At 43.3% G+C, this 20,958-nt stretch overlaps 1 protein-coding gene across 1 annotated transcript in view; it reads left to right on the forward strand.

Moving 5' to 3' along the window:
* Positions 1-9,024, forward strand: part of LOC308410518 (uncharacterized protein) — a 68,366-nt gene extending 59,342 nt beyond the window's left edge. The window contains exons 3-4 of the mRNA XM_080903898.1: positions 6,213-7,565; positions 7,891-9,024. Coding sequence (XP_080760024.1) covers positions 6,213-7,565; positions 7,891-8,583 — 2,046 coding nt within the window. The 3' untranslated portion in view covers positions 8,584-9,024. The remainder of the gene's footprint in view (positions 1-6,212; positions 7,566-7,890) is intronic.
* The last annotated feature ends 11,934 nt before the right edge of the window (positions 9,025-20,958 follow it).

Genomic DNA, 20,958 nt, shown 5'->3' on the forward strand with positions numbered 1-20,958 from the left:
TGTGGGGAGTCCTCACTATGAGAAATAGGCTGCAATAATCCTGTGCCTCTCTGTGCTGCGTGTGTAAAAAGATGCACCTGTTTTGGCGGGAAAACGTAAACAGCCACTCTGATTGGTGGATTTAAATTCGGCAGCTCTCTCCCTCTGTGTGTGTGTGTGTGTGTGTGTGTGTGTGTGTGTGTGTGTGTGTGTGTGTGTGTGTGTGTGTGTGTGTGTGTTTAGTGGGAGAGAGAGGACCCTGCCCTTATTTGGCAGCATGTCATTCTAAGATTCAAATTCAATATATTTAGACTGGGTGACTGAATTGGATCTTGTGTGTGTGTCTCTCTGTGCATGTGTGTTTCCTTATGTGTACATATTTGTGATTGTGTGGCTGTTATAGATTTTTTTGCTGATTTTTTTTCATTTAACAAGTATATTTGAGGGACTCTCAGCATGTTCAGCATTTTTTCAGCTGTCCATTTTGCTTTTCCGATTTTTCTGTTTAACTTATTACTATTGTGCTAAATCATACTATTTCTGCTATTTTATAAGATTTGTGCTTAATATACTATTTCTGCTTTTATAGGATTTGTGCTTAATATAGTATTTCTGCTTTTTATAAGATTTGTGCTTAATATAGTATTTCTGCTAAATGTAGTATTTATGCTTAATCATACTATTTCTGCTTTTCATAGGATTTGTGCTTAATATAGTATTTCTGCTAAATTATAGTATTTCTGCCAAATTATAATATTTGTGCTAAAACATAGTCTTAATTTAAAATTACAATATTCATAGTTCATCACAGTGTCTCTGGTAAATCACAATATTTCTGCTCTGTTGTACTATTTTTCTAAATCATAGTGTTTCTGTAATGTTTAAGTATTTTTGGCTAAATATATTCTTTCTGTTATCTTATACTATTTCTCCTAAATTCTTGTATTTTTGAGAAGTTATCATGTTTCTGGTAAGTTACAATATTTCTGCTAAATTCTGCTATGCTATTGTATTTCTGCCAAGTATTATGTTTCCTCTAAGATATTGCAGTTCTGCTAAGTTATTCCATTTTAGCAAACTTCTTTTGCTTCTGCAAAGTTTTTACAATTTCTGCAACTTTTCAGCTTTTTCAGCTACTTTTTGCATACAGCTTCAGCTTTAAGCATCCACACTGCATTTTCGCAGGAAATGCAAATTTTTCTAGTTATTATTGCCACCCGTTAGTTGGCCATATCTTGGGTTGGGCGTTGCTATCATTGGAAACAGACCAGAAGGTCCTGGGGGGTCAATCTGTCCTCCCATATCCCTACCTGATGGGTCTTTCCCTATGTCTTCCTCTTCCCTATGGTGATTTGTTGTCATTAAATTTAATGCCTGTCTTGCTGAATCATATGGGCTTGGCGTGTCGGCAAAGGGTTTTTTTGATACTGGCGGGTTAGATGGGTCGGGCACATATGGAGGTGGTTTTGGGTTTTGTGGATCTTTTAGTTCACTACTTTGTTCATTTTTCTTTTTCTTTTTCTCTTCGCGCACCTTTGTGCGTTTATCATTTTCTGCCATCCAGGCTTTAAAATGTTGCCACTCAGTGAGACGTTTGGCTTTCTTTTTAAAACTTTTTTCATTGTTTAGTTCTGTTTGGAGGATCTCTTTTAAAGCAGTCACTGCAGAGGGATTACATTTTCCCTCCCACGCAGGGCAGTTTAGTTTCTTTGGGTTTCTCCACCTTTTTTTGCTAATTAGTCCGGCGCCTGGACATTTTTTCTCTAGCCACTGCTCGTCAGCAGTGAGTTTTGTTGATTTATTACCCTTTTTTTTCTTAGTTTATAGATATATTACGTTCTTACACACATACACACACACCCGTGGCGCTTTTCTTTGGCACGAGGAAATGGGAGTGGTTATTAACTCAGCCTTCTACCCTCATGCTATTCTTGAGGGCGGAGTTAATTTTACGTGTTGAAGCACAACCTCCTCCCTTTCCGCCAATACGTGAGCGACCAACGGTAAACAATTCGGTGGAGTAGTTCAGCCTTCTTAATGTGCTGTAAAATCAACTTACTCCTCCAACAAAACAGTAAAACAACAGATTATACGCATAATGAGTATTATTCTGGGCAACACTGTGTCTTTCTACATTGCTCCAAGCCCTCTTTCAGGCGAGCTGCGTAATTTCGTAACCTCTACCAGTCCTTTTTCAGACGAGAATGTTACTATCCTGTCGTATTTTGACATAAAACTTGCTCCAAACCCTCTTTCAGGTGAGCTGCGTAACCTCTGCCAGTCCTTTTTCAGACGAGAATGTTACTTAATCTGTCATACATTGACGGGAAACTATTTAATGTAAAGACAACAGGTTGCCTCAGTCGTTTTGCGCAAAGTGTGAGTGAGTGTTAAATATTCACCTGAGCTATTGTGTGGGCTCTTTGGTTTCCTTCATCAACCCCCAAAGCCGTGGACCTCTTATAAGAACGCTGGCCAGAACCCGAACGTCACGTCTCTGGACTTTATCCTCTGCCTGGAGAGGAGTCGACAGCGTGGGCTTCTCACGACGTCAGGACTTGATGAAGGTTTCCTATTGGAGCATTGAAAAAATATCAATGTCCATCCGGCTCCGAAGGACCAATTAAATGTTAGAGATTCTTTTAACAAGTACTCAGAAAACAGTCCTCATGAACTGGAAAAATAAAAATAATCTTAATTCTAACCAATATAGAAATTATCTATTAGATTACATTAGTCTTGATACAGCCTCTGCCACCACATCAGATCAATTGCTCTGGGCTCCTTTGATCGGCTCCATCACCTGGTGAGGGTGGGAGGTCATAGTTTGGTCCCGCCTTCAATGTTGTGATTGGTGTGGGGGTAGGGACAGGCTTAGGGCGTCGGGGGGTTCCCCGGAGGCATCTTCCTTGGGGGGCTCAACCCGGGGTAGCGGTCATGTCCGGTTAGGGGCTCTGTTGGCTCTCAGGTGACTGTTTCCTCGCGACTGCGTGCAGCGGGGCTAGGGGAGGGTCTGTGCTGACGGACGTGGGTTACTGACCTGGTAGCCTGTCTGCCCCTGGGTGGGTCCGGGATGGGCGTGAGGTTCTGGGGGCGCTCCGTCTCTGGGCTGGGACCCGGACCGGGCCTCGGGGGCTTGGGTCCTGGTTGGTGTGTTGCCGGGGTTGTGGGCGGGTGGGTGCATGGGGGCCCAGCCCTGGAGCAGGGTGCCGCCGGTGCGTCGAGCCACCTGGGGGGCTCTTCAACTGGTGGGGGAGATTGTCACATCTTGCAGGAGCTTTCCTCTCCTCAGGAGCTCCCTCTGCAGGAGGGGGAGATACAGGAGAGGTGGAGGAAGATCTCAGCCTGGGTGTTTATTGTCTTATGTAGTCTGGAAGATGAGTGGATGGTGGGGTGGGTGCAGTTTTCTCTGTGGTGGGGTTGGGTGGACTGTCCCGGGCTCTGTGGGGCCGGGCGGCGCTGCTGCACTGGGCCCGGTCTGGATGGGCCTGGGCCCCCTTTCCCTGGCGGGTCGCGGAGTATGGGGGTGCCTACTGGGGTCAGCGGGGGAGCTGGCCCCAGGGAGGGGTCACTTGCCCCTCCCTTCCTTCCCTCCCCATCTCCAGCTGCCTCCCTCTTCCCGCTCCACCACAACCACCCACACATGCAGGGCCTTGGAGTAGGGGTATGTCACCAGGGTGCAGAGGAGGATACCCCCCCCCCCCCCCCCTGTCCCCTTCTGGCTGCCTCTGCCTCAATTTTATCCCACAACTTAGACATTCACATTACTCACACTCTCATTACACATACATATAGGATCTTGGGGGTGGGCACGATACACGGAGTCCAAAGTACCATCAGGGTGTACACCCCACCCCTGGCATCGTTGCCCACCTCTCAATTTTAAATACACGTAGACATTGAGGGCTAGCAGGAGGGACCATGCGCTTACCTGCTGCTCTCTGGCAGGTAGCTCCAAGCCCTCCTGGGTTTTAAATGCACCTTAGAACACACATGCATCAACATTACAATGAGCGGGTGGAGGGAGGTTTGGAGTCTTCTCTCACCCCCGTTCTCTGCGACCTGCTGGAGCAGGGGGGCTAGGACTAGGAGGAGGAGTTGGCCGTCCGACTGCGGGCTGGAGTGTGGAGCCTTCCTGCTGCTGCGGAGTCGGGGCGGTCTGCCTCCCCCCACCGCAGGGAAAAGGGAAACACCACCTGGGTCTGGGTGCAGTTCCCCCCTCCAGGGGTGGGGGCACCTAGACCCGGTTTGTAGAGTACGCTTGGGGAGTGTGATCGTGTGTACAACGTCTCTTTATGTCTGTCTCCACGTTGGTTGAGTGTGGAGTAAGTGCATATGAGAGCATGAGGGTGGGAATGGATGTTTGTATCTGTGTGTGCCTGTATGTCTGTGTCTATATGTCAGGTTGGGTGTCAGGCGCCACCTCTCTGGGGACATCTCAGGCCCTCCAAGGTTTGGAGGCCTATCTCCCCCTACCACCACTTCCCCTGCCAGTGGCGGACCCCCTCAGACATCGGTGCATTGGTGGTTCTTTGTGTCCGGGGATGGGCGTCCAGGTACACACCGGCTCACTCCTTGGCGGCCGCTTATCGGGGCCTGGAGCCTGGGGCTCGCTCGGGCCACTTCGGAGGTGGGGTGCCCCCGGCCTCTCGGCCTGGGGCTCGGTCACTCAGGCGCAGCTGGCTGCCGGCGGAGCTCACAGGCGCGTCACTGCAACTCCCCCTGGCTTCTGCTCCGCGGCTGCTGAGTGAGCCCTCATCTGGGACTCTCCTCAGCTCTTTCCGGGACAGTGGCGCAGCTGCCCCTCTGTTGGTCTTCCTTGGTCTCTTGTGTTCTGGGGGCCTCTGGATGTCTGGAGTTTTGATCTCCTCCACACCTGCTTCACGCCCTGGAGGACGGGGCTGTGGCCCCCCCACACCCTCTAGCAGATTATTACATGAAGGAACCTTTTAAAAAACAAAAAACAAGCGCGTCCATGCTCACAGGTGTACACACGGGTGATCACACCCACAAACTACACCCTTTTTGGCTCCTACCTCAAAGCACACTGTGTTCTGTTGATCTTATGTGCTGCACAATAATGTTTAACATTTAGTATTTACTGTCATATTCCCATATATCATTGTGATGTTGTTTATTCTATTACTCTTGTTCTCTTCTGCTTGCTTTCTTTTTTCTTTCTCAGCAGGTGATCCAGGTGATTGATATATGCATTTTTTTTTCTCTGCCCGTTCTGTTGGTTTTTGTCTTTTGCCCTTCTCCCCCGTCCCTCTTCTCAGCTGTTTCTCTTTCCCTCTTTCTTTCTCCCCTTCTTTCCCCCAGTCAAGTCTGTCCCGTATTCAGTAAGTGAAAATAAAATAAACAATAAAAGGTGAATCAAATGGACCATTACGGCAAGGCTGGGATGGTCAGTTTGGTAAAGTAAATCCGTTGGGCATCTTTCTTTGCCTTTAGACAACAATTCTGATGGCAAAAGAGCCAAACGGGACAGGCCAAAAAAAAAAAAAAAAAAAAAAAAAAAAAAAAATAACAAGTACTCAGATGCAATGAAATAACACTCAGACTCTTCAGCAGTTTAACGTGCACGGGTGAAATCTCAGCAGAGATTCACACCTCCTTGGTGCAGTCTGGCTTTATTTATACACATCATGAAGCATACAAAAAAGGAAATATCATCCTTATCTTGTCAAGAAAACAGGTGTGGTTTATCAAAAAACTTCGTGTTCTCTACAAGGTTGTTTCTTACTCTTGGGTGGCGGTTTCCTGCTCCTAACAGATAATGTGAAGGCAAACAGTGACAATGTGAAGGCAAAGACTGATAATGTGAAGGCAAACAGTTTCCGTTATAGAGTAGGGAGCCAGCAATTAAAATATGCAGCTGGTTGAGTACAAAACAGAAATATAAACACTCTTAGCTGATTATTATATGAATAATAAAACTTTTAAAAGCAAAGATACTCTGACTGTGTGTGTGTGTGTGTGTGTGTGTGTGTGTGTGTGTGTGTGTGTGTGTGTGTGTGATTTTAGTGTTTGAACAGTCATGAATTATCTTTAACAGCAGGTTGGATGTAATGTGTTAGAACTACCAGCAGGTGGGGATAAGAGACCTTTAAGGTGTTTGGTGCCACGCTCCACCTTCAGGTTTAAAACTAGTGTTAATGGAGTTTGAAGGTTGAGTTTGTTCCACGACTGCATTTCACTCACTGCCTCTGTTTGTATCTCTGTCACTGCAGGACCAACATGGAGCCAGAAGTCAGCGCTCTCAGGAGGCCGACAAACCTCACAGAAGAAAGGGAGAGAAAAAACACACCTGTGACGAGTGTGGGAAGGGTTTTACTGTGAGGGCTTCACTAAAACAGCATCAGGTCATCCACAGTGGAGTTAAAATGTACAGCTGTGATCAGTGTGGCAGAGCTTTTACTCAAAGTAGCCACTTACAGAGGCATCTAGGTACCCACTCTGGAATTAAGCCATACAGCTGTGACGAGTGTGGGAAGGGTTTTACTGTGAGGGCTTCACTAAAACAGCATCAGGTCATCCACACTGGAGAGAGACCGTTCAGCTGTGACTTGTGTGGACAGTCTTTTTCCTTCAAGGGTTCCCTAAAAACACACCAACTCATCCACAGTGGAGTTAAAGCGTACAGCTGTGATCAGTGTGGCAGAGCTTTTACTCGTAGTAGCCACTTACAGAGTCATCTAGTTACCCACTGTGGAATTAAGGCATACAGCTGTGACATCTGTGGAAAGTCTTTTTCCTCGAAGGGTTCCCTAAAACAACACCAACTCATCCACAGTGGAGTTAAGGCGTACAGCTGTCATCAGTGTGGCAGAGCTTTTACTCAAAGTAGCCACTTACAGAGGCATCTAGTTACCCACTCTGGAATTAAGCCATACAGCTGTGACGAGTGTGGGAAGGGTTTTACTGAGAAGGCTTCACTAAAACAGCATCAGGTCATCCACACTGGAGAGAGACCGTTCAGCTGTGACTTGTGTGGGAAGGGTTTTACTGTGAGGGCTAAACTAAAACAGCATCAGGTCATCCACACTGGAGAGAGACCGTTCAGCTGTGACTTGTGTGGACAGTCTTTTTCCTCGAAGGGTCACCTAAAAAAACACCAACTCGTCCACAGTGGAGTTAAAGCGTACAGCTGTGATCAGTGTGGCAGAGCTTTTACTCAAAGTAGCAGCTTACAGAGGCATCTAGTTACCCACTCTGGAATTAAGGCATACAGCTGTGATCAGTGTGGCAGAGCTTTTACTCAAAGTAGCTGCTTACAGAAGCATCTAGTTACCCACTCTGGAATTAAGGCATACAGCTGTGACATCTGTGGAAAAACTTTCAGCCAGAGAGGGTACCGAAATACACACCTACGCATTCACACCAGACATGATGTGTACTGCTGTGAACAGTGTGGCAAATACTTTACAACAGACGCACAGTTACAACAACACATGTTTACCCACACTGAGGAGAGACCTTATCGATGTGACCTGTGTGGGAAGACTTTTAAAGCTCCACGTCACCTGAGACAACACCAACAGATCCACACCAGAAAGAGACTCTACAAGTGCAGCTACTGTGAGGTATGTATTTATATTGTTATCTTGTCATTTTAGCCTGACTGTTTGGAACAACTCTGCTCATTAAACTGTGTTAGCATGTTAGCAATTCTACTGCATGGAAAAGCAGCTCTGAGTGATTATTCAGATTTTCCTTTCAGTTATGATTTTAGTATTACTGTAGTATTATGGTGGTAGTATTGTAGTTATTGCAGCCCAGTAAACTGAGTATGTTAACTGAAACAGTCAAATGTAGTTGGACGTCTGCAGAGATGCTCTTTATTTCAGGCGACGTTCAGGATACAAATGTTGAAGGACTGACTTACACTGTCTTTGTGTCTTTGTTTAGAAGCAGAGCGACACAGATGGATCCAGTTCTCAACCCTGTCATCACTGTGGTGGTGGGAAAGACTTTCATTGTGACCTCTGTGGAAAAACTTTCAGTCAGCAAAAGGCCCTAAAAGTACATCAACGTAGACACACTGGAGACAAACTGAAATACTGCAAAGAATGTGGGAGAAGCTTCACCACACCAAGTGAGTTAAAACGACATGAACTGATTCACAGTGGGGTTAAAAAGCACCTCTGTGATCAGTGTGGGTCATCCTTCACCACTGAAGGTCAGCTTAAAACACACAAAGGAGTCCACACAGGAGAGAAACCACACAAGTGCAGACACTGTGAGAGAAGCTTCTCACAGTCAGGTCATCGTAACATTCATGAACGTGCACACATGGAAGGAAACTACAGCTGTGACCAGTGTGACAAGAGCTTCAGGAATCTCAGTTCATACTCTGCACACAAACGATCCCACGTTACTAATAAACTGTTTCACTGTTACCAATGTGCCCAAACATTCACCTCATTGTCTGCTCTGTGCAAACATCAGCGCGATCACTCAGGGCTGAAATCACTCCCATCACTGGATCACAGTGAATCTGAAGACACAGAAAGATCCTCTGGTTTCTGTGTCAGACTCAAAAAGCTTGAGATCAGGCTCCACAGAGTTCAGATAGAATCATTTAAACTTGTGTTGAACTGAACTGGTTGCTGGGCTGAACTTCTACATAATACAGATCTACATGGGATCTTCTTTTCTGTTTTTTACTGAGTCAGTTTTGTCCTTTTTTCTCTGTCCTGGTTTTGCTCGTCTGTAAATGATTGAAACTCAGTCAAATAGTTCATTGTTCTCCAGCAAAACGTTTTGGAAACTCATGTTTAACCTTTAAAACTCTGACATGTTTTAGCACACAAGGCTTCATCAGGGAGTTCACTCATGATTGGACCATGAGAACAAAGGTTTTTAGTTCTTTCAAAGAGAGTCTTGGAGATGTTTGATGTTTCTGTTTTTCTGAAACCACCTGAAAGAAAAACTATTTTTCTTGCTTTATGTAGTGTGGAAGTTTTTAATGTTTCTTCATCTGTGATGTTCTTGAATGTGTTCATGTGAAGATGGTACAAATAAACTGTCCTTTCAGCTTTAGCTCCTAATTTATTCATTATTTATGGATGTAGCACAGCAGCCGTCTCTTGATTAACACATGGAGGGCTCGGGATCTGATGGTGTCGTCTCCCTAATTTGCCCACTCAGTAAATCTCACTCATGGCCAAGAAATTGAAATAAACCTTGTTTCCCTGCTGGATAGTGATCCACTGTAACTCTGCTCCTCCTTCCTGTTTAGGATTTCTGTGGCTGAAGTAAAATTCCCTCCATCCATCACTTATCCCAGCTAACCCAAAGTGAAATAAAGTTTTGCGCGTCTTAAAAAAGCATTACAATAATGGGCATTACCAATGCAAACTGAATGATACAGAAGATGAAAGAAGAGACTTTGATCAGTTAATAAAGCTCATGATCTTGATTCATTGTGGCTGCTACACAGATACTTCTGGGTCACTTCTCTCAGTTAGGAACCTTCCTCACCAAACTGACTGTTGGACCACACCCCTGGTTTCATGAGAAATTGTTTCAGCCATGATTTCTCTTCCTGTATTTCAGAGTAAAGACTGAAGTGACAAATGGAAGCATGTTTAAAAAACACAATGTGAGAGAGACGTTGAGGTCCTTAGAAGTTACCCTGGGTTTTTCTGTCACCCTGCTAGATGTTACACACCTTGTTATTGGACTGATTTCTACTGCTGGACTACTCCTGCGGAGAGTAACAATACTCTTACTAATTAGCTCCCTTTCACACCTTTGGGGATATTTATTTTTGTGTTTGCAGCGCTGTGAGCCAGAACAGCGAGAGAAAAATCTGCAACAGCGACGAGCCGAATGCTTACGTGAATCGCAGCAGCTGCACATGTGCTACGCTGAATTAGAGGATATCTTTGCTCTGGATTTCTATTTCTACTCTTTCATTTCTATATGATTCTTCTTGCATCTAAACAAAGAGGATTCAATTTGCTAAATGTTGATGGCTCTTCGTGCTCAGGTGTAAATGAGATGTAATATTTGCTCTTGGTTTGGTTCTCCTGTACAGAACCTTGCAGTACAACAGAAACCTAAAAACATTATTTGTAGTTGTTATTCTTAGTTGTTCTGCTGCCTAAATACCACAGGGTCTGATTATGAAGTTATTGAGCTGCACATACATTACGACCTGCTTAAGTTTGAGGTCACAGCGTCTGTAGAGCAGCTGGAACATAATGAAGTCTACAAGGTTAAAGTTTTCTCTTCAGTTATTGTTCTTTCTGCTGCTTGGTTTAATGGATCTGAGAGCTTTTGTTTTTATTATTGTTATTATAATTATCATTAATATATTACTCTCTAGAAGCTTTAAAATAGTGTTTGTGTTTGAAAAAATTGATTTAAGAATTGAACAGAAACATCTGTCCTTCTGAAAATGGCCCAAAGGCACGGAGACAAAGTCAAAGGATGCAACCTGTAACTTTCTCTTCCTTCATGTCAGGACCATCATCCATGATTTATATAAAATGCATATAGCAACAGTAGCACTTTAGTTTGGACTTTATGATTTCTGTAACTGGAAAATATTATTTTGTTTAAAGACAGAAGTGACCGCATAGTTGCAACATCAAAGGGAAATATTAATTAATTAGCATCAAGTATATTTGTTGCTTAAGCGTTTGCACTATAACTTAAGTAGGATTATAACTTTTAAGGAAGGAAAGATTTCAGATATTTAGTTCACTGTTTCAGTTATTTTATATGAAATTTTTGTTTTTTTTAACATATATTTCTAGTTAGAGAAATTTAAGAAGCTTATCCCTCAAAACTGTAAATATAAAAAAGTTGCACAAACTAGTTTCCCACCACAGGAAATTTATTTTAAGTGTCTTCATAGTTTTATTTTTGAAATACAGCAATTTTTATATACTGCACGAAAAACGAAAATAAATATTATAGTGCAAATTTGCAAAATAACAGCATATGCATCAAAATAAACTATTTCCAGCAGTGTAATATGAGTCCTAAGCATCCCAGAAACGACACAGAAAGTCATCAAGTCAAACATAACTTTTAAAAACACAAGTATAAGCTCTTGAGGCCACGATGGTAAAAAAAAAACTACATTTCCGCAAAATGACGTCACTTCCGGTTTCGGGCAGGTCATGCGGTCATGTGATAGTTCGTGCTGATGGACGTAGGAAGTTTTACAAACAGCTGATCGGATCGGCGAAGCGTGTTTCTGGAATATCATGTTTTTGTTGCTGCAAGTGATTTTTATGCAGTTTTTGCAAAGCTATATGTGGAAGGAAACTGTGACCTAGGACAAGCTGATGGCATAAGATGTAAGTACAACTCCTCCAGTTTCATATGCAAAAAAATGATTGCGCTAGCTTACGTGGTTGCAGAGCTACCGGGATTTAAAAACAGTTACGCAAAACAGAGCGTGCCCGCTCCGATCGGCTGTAAAGGGTTAAAAATGGCTGGGAATAAATAAAATGCCTCAGGAATAATCTCTGTTATTGTGAAAAATAATGATCATGAAATAATATTTCACAATAATAAGTAAATTTATATAGCAATAATGAGCTTTTTTTGAAAATGTGTTCAATTATTTCACAATATCATTCTCACCTTACATATCTGTGTCTTATTTATTCACATAGTTATTTAAATGGTAAATGGTAAATGGCCTGTATTTATATAGCGCTTTACTAGTCCCTAAGGACCCCAAAGCGCTTTACATATCCAGTCATCCACACATTCACACACTGGTGATGGCAGCTACATTGTAGCCACAGCCACCCTGGGGCGCACTGACAGAGGCGAGGCTGCCGGACACTGGCGCCACCGGGCCCTCTGACCACTACCAGTAGGCAACGGGTGAAGTGTCTTGCCCAAGGACACAACGACCGAGACTGTCCAAGCCGGGGCTCGAACCGGCAACCTTCCGATTACAAGGCGAACTCCCAACTCTTGAGCCACGATCGCCCATATTTCGCATTTATTTCATCATGACTTATTTATTTATTTAATTTTGAACACTTTGGAGTTCCATATGGTTGTAGTGGGCTTGTAATGTAAATGTGGTCTGATTAAATGTGACATTAATGCTGACGCTGCATCAAACCCTGATAAAACAGTTCTATTAGTGGGTCTGTGAGATCAGCATCAGTGGGTTAAGGTGAGGCCTTGACTAGTAGAACGTCATGTTGGTGTTTAACAACACATGAGCCAACATCAGACCCCGAGCGCTACGATGCTAAAGATCAGAAGATCCAGTGTGACATCATCGTTACCTGGCAACAGCAGCCCTCATCTGACTTTATTGGAGGATATTTACACCAGCAACACGGTTTAGTTTGATATGACGGATTAACAACATGCGCTGTGATATCCAGTTCATCTGTAATAGATACAGGATCTAATCAGTCAGCAGATATTTGATCAGCTTATTTATAACTATACTAGAAACAAATACAACTGTGTTGGTGATTCATGCAAACTTGCATATCAGCCTTTGAAGGTTTTGTAGTATTGAGAACAAAGAGGTTGTGTTAGGGCTGAAAAGCCCGACTTGTTCTCCTCTGCAGGTCATCAAATGCACCACAGAAGTTTGTATTTGCACAAGCCTGTATATGTTTGATGGCTTTGTTATTCTCTGTTCAAAGACAGTAAATGTGGAAAACGTCTCATGTAGAATCAGCTTCATTTAAAATGACTGCAAACATTTAGAGAACATGTGCTGCTGTTTGTCCTACATTTCAACACTGAATGAACCCTGAAAACATGATGGCAGCTGGCAGGTTGGAGTTCACATGAAATATCGGCTGTATGAAGACTGGAAATATAGATGATAAAAACATGCAGCCAAACATTTGTGGACATGGATAAACTATCTGATCGAAAAAGCAGGAAGTGACACAGCTAGAAAGTGTGTAACAGCTGAAGTCAAATGTAATGCAGAGTTGAATCTGCACTTGGATCCATCTGTGAAAGGTCCACATGTAGGGATCACATGAGTCCTGATGTTTGTCAGTCAGCTTGATAACTCCATCTACTGTGGGCTACATATACTGGGCTGGTAGCTCCACAGTGTTGGAAAGAAACTATTAAATGTGCAAAGTTTAAAATCAGAGGCTCTTCTAACACAGGAGCCATGTTGAGTTTAGATCACAGCCGACCACCGGCAGTCTGAAATGGAATGAAGCCCATTGACAGCCAGCAGGTCTAAACAGGAACGCACCCATTTGTATGTGTGGCAATGATGTGGCTGCGGCTGACACAGGATTGGTTCAAACTAAACATCAGACATATTTCACAGAGTTCACAAATAAACTCACGTTTTTATCTTTGATAATCATCATAAAGTAGAATTGATGGTCCAGTAGAAACAGCAGGAGGTTTGAGCCCTTCTGATGGCAAGGCAAGTTTATTTGTATAGCACAATTCAACAACAAGGTGATTCAAAGTGCTTTACAGAGACATTAGAAACAGAAACAAATAAAAAGCATGATTTAAAATTGATTAAAACAAGCAAACAAACTAACTAACTAATTAACAAACAAACAAACAAAACAGTATATAAAATCAAAACAGATCAGAACAGTAGATAAAATCAGTAGTTAAATGTAAGTTTTGAAATTTAAGCTTAAAAGTGTGGATTTGGTGCTTTATTCAAATGCAGCTGAGAACAGGTGAGTCTTCAACCTGGATTTAAATAAACTGAGTGTTTCAGCTGATCTGAGGCTTTCTGGGAGTTTGTTCCAGATATAAGGAGCATAAAAGCTGAATGCAGCTTCTCCGTGTCTGGTTCTGACTCTGGGAACTGATAAAAGACCGGATTCAGATGACCTGAGGGATCTGGAAGGTTCATACTGGGTCAGGAGGTCACTGATGTATTTTGGTCCTAAACCATTCAGAGCTTTATAGACCAGCATCAGAACTTTAAAGTCTATCCTCTGACGGACAGGCAGCCAGTGTAAAGACCTCAGAGCTGGACTGATGTGGTCCACTTTTTTGGTCTTAGTGAGGACTTGAGCAGCAGAGTTCCGAATGAGCTGTAGTTGTCTGACTGATTTTTTAGGTAGACCTGTAAAGATGCTGTTACAGTAGTCAAGCCTACTAAAGATGAATGCATGGACTAGTTTTTCCAGGTCCTGTTGAGACATCAGATCTTTTATCCTTGAAATATTCTTGAGGCGATAGTAAGCTGATTTTGTTATTGTCTTAATGTGTTTTTCTAAGTTTAGGTCTGCATCCATCACTACACCCACATTTCTCGCCTGGTTTGTGGTTTTAGATGTATAGATTGAAGTTCTCTGGTGACCTGTAATCGTTTTTCTTTGGCGCCAAAGACTATTACCTCAGTTTTGTTTTTGTTTAGCTGGAGAAAATTGTACGGGGCCTTGGTCTCCTGGTGACATTGTGATATATATTTGTGTGTCATCTGCATAGCTATGACAGTTTATTTTGTTGTTCTTTATAATCTGTGCCAGTGGGAGCATGTAAATGTTAAACAGAAAGGGTCCCAAGATGGAACCTTGGGGAACTCCACATGTGATACTTGTCTGCTCAGATGTGAAGTTACCTATTGATACAAAGTATTTCCTGTTTTCTAAGTATGTTTTGAACCAGTTTAGTACAGTTCCTGAAAGACCTGTCCAGTTCTCCAGTCGTTTGAGTAATATGTTGTGGTCAACTGTATCAAATGCTGCACTGAGATCCAGTAAAACTAAGACTGACATTTTTCCACTGTCTGTATTCAGACATATGTCATTAAACAGCAGAAACAGGATTTGGAGGAAGATGTTAATAGATTAGAAAGAATTGTACACTGTGAATCAATGCAAGTCTTTCTATATAGACAGATCTGTAATAATCCCTCAGGTAGGTTCCTCTGGGACAGTCACAGATAGAGACACCAATTCTGACATCCTTTGAAAGCCTGACTTTGAATTTTCATCACTCGTCATGCACACAGATGTTAATTCTACATATTCCTGGTACTGAACTCTAAATCAATATGAAGAAAATGCTCCTGCTAATCTGCATCTATGTTGATATCAAATCCTTTTCCAGCACATGGATAAATCTCTATAAATCTTTCAGTCTGATCAGAATGGGCACAGTGTTGTTATTGCAGCTCCCTGATGTTTGAAAAGCTAAATGTCCATTTTAAAGTGCTCGTGTGTAGGATTGTGTTTTCTTCCTTTGTGCAGTTCTTACAGTAAACATGTTTGAATGTTTCCTGTTCCCCTGATGCTTCTTCCTGTTGGATAAAATTGGTTTGAATAACATAGAACAACTCCCTGATAACGACTGTGTGATGACTATTCTTCCCGTCCCATGAAGGCCACCTGGGTTGGCTGGCAGACTGTTTACTTAGCCTGATAGAGCGAAGGACACTGTCTCCGCTGAACTCTGGACACGCACACACATACACTTACACTGATAAGCACACACTCATCCCCCCTCCCTTCCAAACGCCTTCGATGCTTGTTTCCTGAAGGGGCAGCACGGCGGGTCTGTGTGCCGCGCTGGAATGGTAGCGCTGTGCAGGGTGGCTGCTGTGTTCGCTTCGGATTACTCCTCAACCCCCACCCACCCCTGTGGCTTGTCATGTCTTCACAATGTTGTGCTGTGGACATTTATGTGCTTCTTGTGCAGAGGAGTTTTTTTTGTTTCCTGTTCTCATGCTGTCCTACCATGGAAGCATAGCATGAGTAGGGGTCTCTTTTTTTCCTCTTGTACTTTCCCCAGTGTAGTGTACATTTCAATGTTTTTTTTCTGAGTCTACCAATCTCTGACCTGTATCCCCATGTAATGTTTGTGCTATATGTGTAAGGTCGGGGGGGGGGGGGGGGGTCCTATTTCACTGCAGGGCAACCTGCATGTGACGAATAAAGCTTTGATTGATTGTTCTTATAGGTTTTAATGAACTTCAAACTGGGATCCACTTACAAAACTGTCTTATTTTATTGGAACGATCCACATTTGCATCCATTCACGGTACATTTGACATCTGAACACGTTTGTACACATGATGAAAGGACAGATGGTGTTTGTGTGTCCTTCTTAAACTTAGTGTGGATGTTTCATCATGTAGAACTACTTAGAACAAAGTCTTTGGGAACATTTGGAGAACACGTTTAGGAAAGTAACATCCTGGTAGAACATTTTCTTAAAGCAGAGCAGAGCTGCAACATGACTGTGAGGATTCAGAAGAATAAAGTCAGAATACTTTATTATTATGAAGACTAAAGTGCACCTTAATGCTGCCAATGAACACACATGTTCTTTGTGAAAGCATGTGTGAGCACAGCTGACGTGCACCACACTGACCCCACTCGCCCCATTTCTTCATCCACTTCTTGCTCTTGTGCTTGAAATGAGACGCAGCAAAAGTCAGAGGCTCTAAAATCCATAAAAAGGGGGCTCGTTAGATCAGGATACTGGATGTGATCCATAGAAAACATGGATAATACACCACTTTATTTGAAGCATCTGTAGCACTGCCTCAGCTCTGGATGTTTCCACAGACTCCTCTGTGCACCTAAAGGAAAGGTCAAAGGTCAGCAGCACATGTAGTTGGGACAATTCTTCAGTCGCACAAACTACACAATTATTTTCCTCCAATGACGACTTTTCACTTGCAGAAATGGTCCTGTGTGATTTCCAGGCTGTGATATAAAAACTAGTTCCTAATGGCAGCGACTCACTCAGTAAACATGTGTTTCCTTCACCAACCTCACACACAGATCCAATAAGATCAGGAAGTGGGCAGTATAGTACAATATGTGTTATTTTGTGCTGCACTGCCCAAACTAAAGATCTGCTGAAGTGTTGGAAATGATCCAGATGTTTATTTTGGACGATACAGCAGAAGATCAGACATGAAAGTGGAGATAACACAGAAGACCTGCAGCAAAGGTCAGAGGTCAGACTGGGCCCCTGGATTCAACAATGAGCCAATGATCATCAAGCAGTGACTAAAGCAGAGCCCTGACGTTCTGACATTCATCACACAGTCAGAACAAATGTCTGCTGATGACTTCATCTCATGAAATGACTGATAGATGTCAGTTCATTGATCAGCTGAGCTGCTGATCTTCATCGTCACAGAAACATTCAGCCTTTTTCAATCAGTAAATAACTCCCACTACTCCCAGTTTGAACTGTTCCCACTCAAAATGCTGTGAGAACAATGATCATTGTAGGACTTCACAGACATCACGTGTTGTTTTCCACATGTAAGATCAGCAAACACACAGAAACTTCCTGTTGCCACACACGGCCTCTAAAATCTCTTCCACGCTTTCTGTCTGAAGTCCACTCTCTGTGTCGGATCCACAGGAAACAACAAGATCTTATTAACATGGTTTTCAATGTGCCTCCTTCCAAAAAGTCCAACCAATGAACAAATGTGTTGTTACTAAGCTCCACCTGCTTCACCTGCCTCCTCAGCATCTGTACACCTGAAGAGAAAAGAAAGGCTCCAACAGCTCAAATCTACAAAGGATTCATGAAGTTTCATCCAACAATAACATGTTTGCCTTCCACAGTGTGCTGTTAGACACCACTGTACCTCTGCCATTTCAAAAAGAGCAGCTTGGGAACATTTTGGCTCCAAACACTTTGTGTTTAAGTTCTTTGTTTTCTTTGTGAAGCCGACAACATCTGGAGCTTTGTGACTCATAGAAACATCATTTTGTTCTTTAGATGACAGCAGATTGGGACTGAATAATCAATCACTATCAAACCAATAAAGACAAACATGCTGATTTTACAGGAACTTTGTTGGAGAAGCTGCAAAGACATGAAAATGGTGGAGATCCCAAACCAGTTGATAGTGCTGGTTATTCCAAATAAAGCTGTTTCCCTTTGAGATGAAATGACTTTCTGTCCTGATATATAATAAAGATGTTGTTGTTTTTGAGCCCCTGTATTAAAAGTAGTTTAAAGTCAGCTTGAGTTTGATGTCTTTATGTCAAAGCTGCTCATGATGTTGAGCTGCTGATGGAATAAAAACAGTGAAAAATCTCCTCAATATAAAAGCATGTAGTCCAGACTTAAATGTAGCCTGTTGTTAGCTGAGGTCCACACACAGTGTTTGACAGTGTAAAGTGTGTGAAAGGGCTGCTGGTGGAGCTCACTAGGATGAGCAGGTGACCATGTGCCACGAGGTGGAGAGCAGCTGGCCTGGCTTTGACCCGGGCCACGCCCCCTTTCTCTCTGCTTTGCTGTCACTTATCTTCACTGCTCTGTCCAATAAAGCTGAAAAAGGCCCCGAATCAAAGAAATCTGCTGCAGCCTCTGAAATGTCTTCTGTTTCCTTCCCGACGGCTTTTTCACCGTCAGCCCATCAGACAGTCCAGCAGCATTTATGATGATGTCATGATGTTGAAGAGGCTGCTACGGTGGCCTCCCATGACCCCCAGCCTCATCACAGCTGAGATGCAGACATTTGAAAACATTCAGCAGACAACTGAATAACAGTCCAACACAACAGTCTGTGTGCAGACACACACTGACCTTTCATATAGTCAAAGGAGTCAATCAAACACAGCTGGTTGAGTCATTTCTCTGTGAGTCTAAAGTGAATCTAGTATTTGAAAGTCCACTTCCTGTATTTGTTGTTGAAGACTTCTTCAGCTTCTTCTCAAGGACATCAGCTGCTTGTTTGGCAGCAGAGGCAGTTAAGAAGCTTCCTGAAAAACACTGAACAGTGAGTTCACTGTGGCATATGACAGATTCAGCTTTCTGTGTGCAAATGTGTCTGTGTCGACCTTTCAAATGCTGTTGAATCCAAAACATCAGCGGCTCCTCGGCTGCTCACTTCATGCACTTCTGTCTGTGTGACAGTCCAATGACATCACAGCTGTTTCCAGCCCCAGTGTCTCAGGACTGGACACCTTTAAACATTTCGAGGATCAAACAGCGTCCAGCTAAACACACATGAAACTATCAAAGCTGACAATCATTCCAATAACATCTAATGGTTCATGTATGTAGACACAGGACTACAAGGAAATGGCTCTCAGCATCTGGCTGTGGGAACACATGAGTCCCTGTTTGTGTTCAGATTGTGTGCATGTTTTAGACGTGTGTCACATGTAGAAACGCAACAATCCCACAATGACACAAAGATGTGTTTGACACAGCTGTGCAGCTGTAAGTTGTTTCTAATGATTCATTGAAGCTCTTCTAACATTCTGGAGACGATCAGTACATGAATCTGTTCAACACGACAACAATTTGACTTCAGTGTGAACGTTTGCATTAAATAACCTTCTTCATCCAGCTGACAGCATCTTCATCCTATGATCAGAATCAGAATCAGAATCAGAATCAGAAAGGGGTTTATTGCCAAATGTTGAGCAGGTTTACAACATTAGGAAATTGCTGCGGTGCTTCAGTGCAAACATAGTGTCATAAATAGCACTTAAATAGACATGAAAAAATAAAAGTAGGAATAAGAATTAAAAGTGCTACGTAGAAAGATATGTGCATGAGATATACATGAGATATATACATGAGAATAAGAATTAAAAGTGCTACGTGGAAAGATATATACATGAGTGCAGGTGGTGATCAGTGCCAAACATGGAATGGTGCAGTGACACAGCGTAGGGTCATGTGTTAGTGGCGGGGACAGTCATACGGTTATTGTTCATGTGTCCAACAGCAGAGGGGAAGAAACTGTTCTTATGGCGAGAGGTTCTGGTGCGAATGGACCGGAGCCTCCTGCCTGAGGGGAGCAGGTCAAACAGACTGTGTCCAGGGTGAGAAGGGTCAGCTGAGATCCGAGCTGCACGCCGCAATGTCCTGGAGGTGTACAGGTCCTGCAGAGATGGGAGTCTGCAGCCAATCACCTTCTCAGCAGAGCGCACAACACGCTGCAGTCTCTGTTTGTCCCTGATAGTGGCTCCAGCGTACCACACGGTGATGGAGGAGGTGAGAATGGACTCGATGATTGCAGTGTAGAACTGCATCATCGTCCGTGTTGGCAGGTTGAATTTCTTCAGCTGCCTCAGGAAGTACAACCTCTGCTGGGCTTTCTTGATGACGGAGGTGATGGTGGGCTCCCACTTCAGGTCCTGAGTGATGGTGGTACCCAGGAAGCGGAATGAGTCCACAGAGGTGATGGGGGTGTCAGTCAGGATGATGGGGGGGAGTGGGGCTGTGTGCTTCCAGAAGTCCACAATAAGTCCACAATAATCTCCACTGTCTTCTGGGCATTCAGCACCAGGTTGATGTGAACAGTTCCTCCTGTTGATGACAAACCTCTGACAGGATCTGCTTGAGGAGCTTTTTCATGTGCAGCTCTCTGAGCTCAGGGCTGAGCTGCTGTTTCATCTTTAAGAGCTGCTGCCTCCTCGACCGGACTTGTTCTCCTCTTCTTCTCCTAATGACACCATTTCTGCTTCATATAAAATTCAATAAAGATGCTGACATGTGTCTGTAGGAACAACATTGAATCTATACCAACTGGAGCCAAACCAGTGGCTCTGCTGGGATCACTGGTGAGCCAACACTTCCTTGTTGGATGCAGATTTCAGGGCTTCCTTTTGCTCCTCCGTTATAACTGTTCTCTCTTCTCAACACATGATGACACAAAGGAATCAGCAGTGACAAAGATGATGCTGAAGAGAAGCACACACTCCACACATATAACAGACCAGTGCAGTTACACACACCTCTGCTCGACATCAGGCCTCAAACAAAGACACAAAACACTAACTTGACTCTAAACAGAAGAAACGAGCAGCTGTTTCTGTTCTGTGCTTATTTATATTTGACACACATGCTTCTCTTTGTGCAAACACACATCGCACTATAAGGGTAACCTCGCACACAATGATTGGACAGCACAGTGATGATGCTGGGAGGTCCTATACGCAGCAACACAGAAACACTGAGAACTTTAAACAATGATGGAAAGTGTTATAAATGACTTGTTGGCCTCTGATCTGTCACAAACAGCTGAAACGTGTCTCTCATGAG

The sequence above is a fragment of the Rhamphochromis sp. 'chilingali' genome (genome assembly GCF_963969265.1).
Source record: "Rhamphochromis sp. 'chilingali' genome assembly, chromosome: 1".
NCBI lineage: Eukaryota > Metazoa > Chordata > Actinopteri > Cichliformes > Cichlidae > Rhamphochromis > Rhamphochromis sp. 'chilingali'.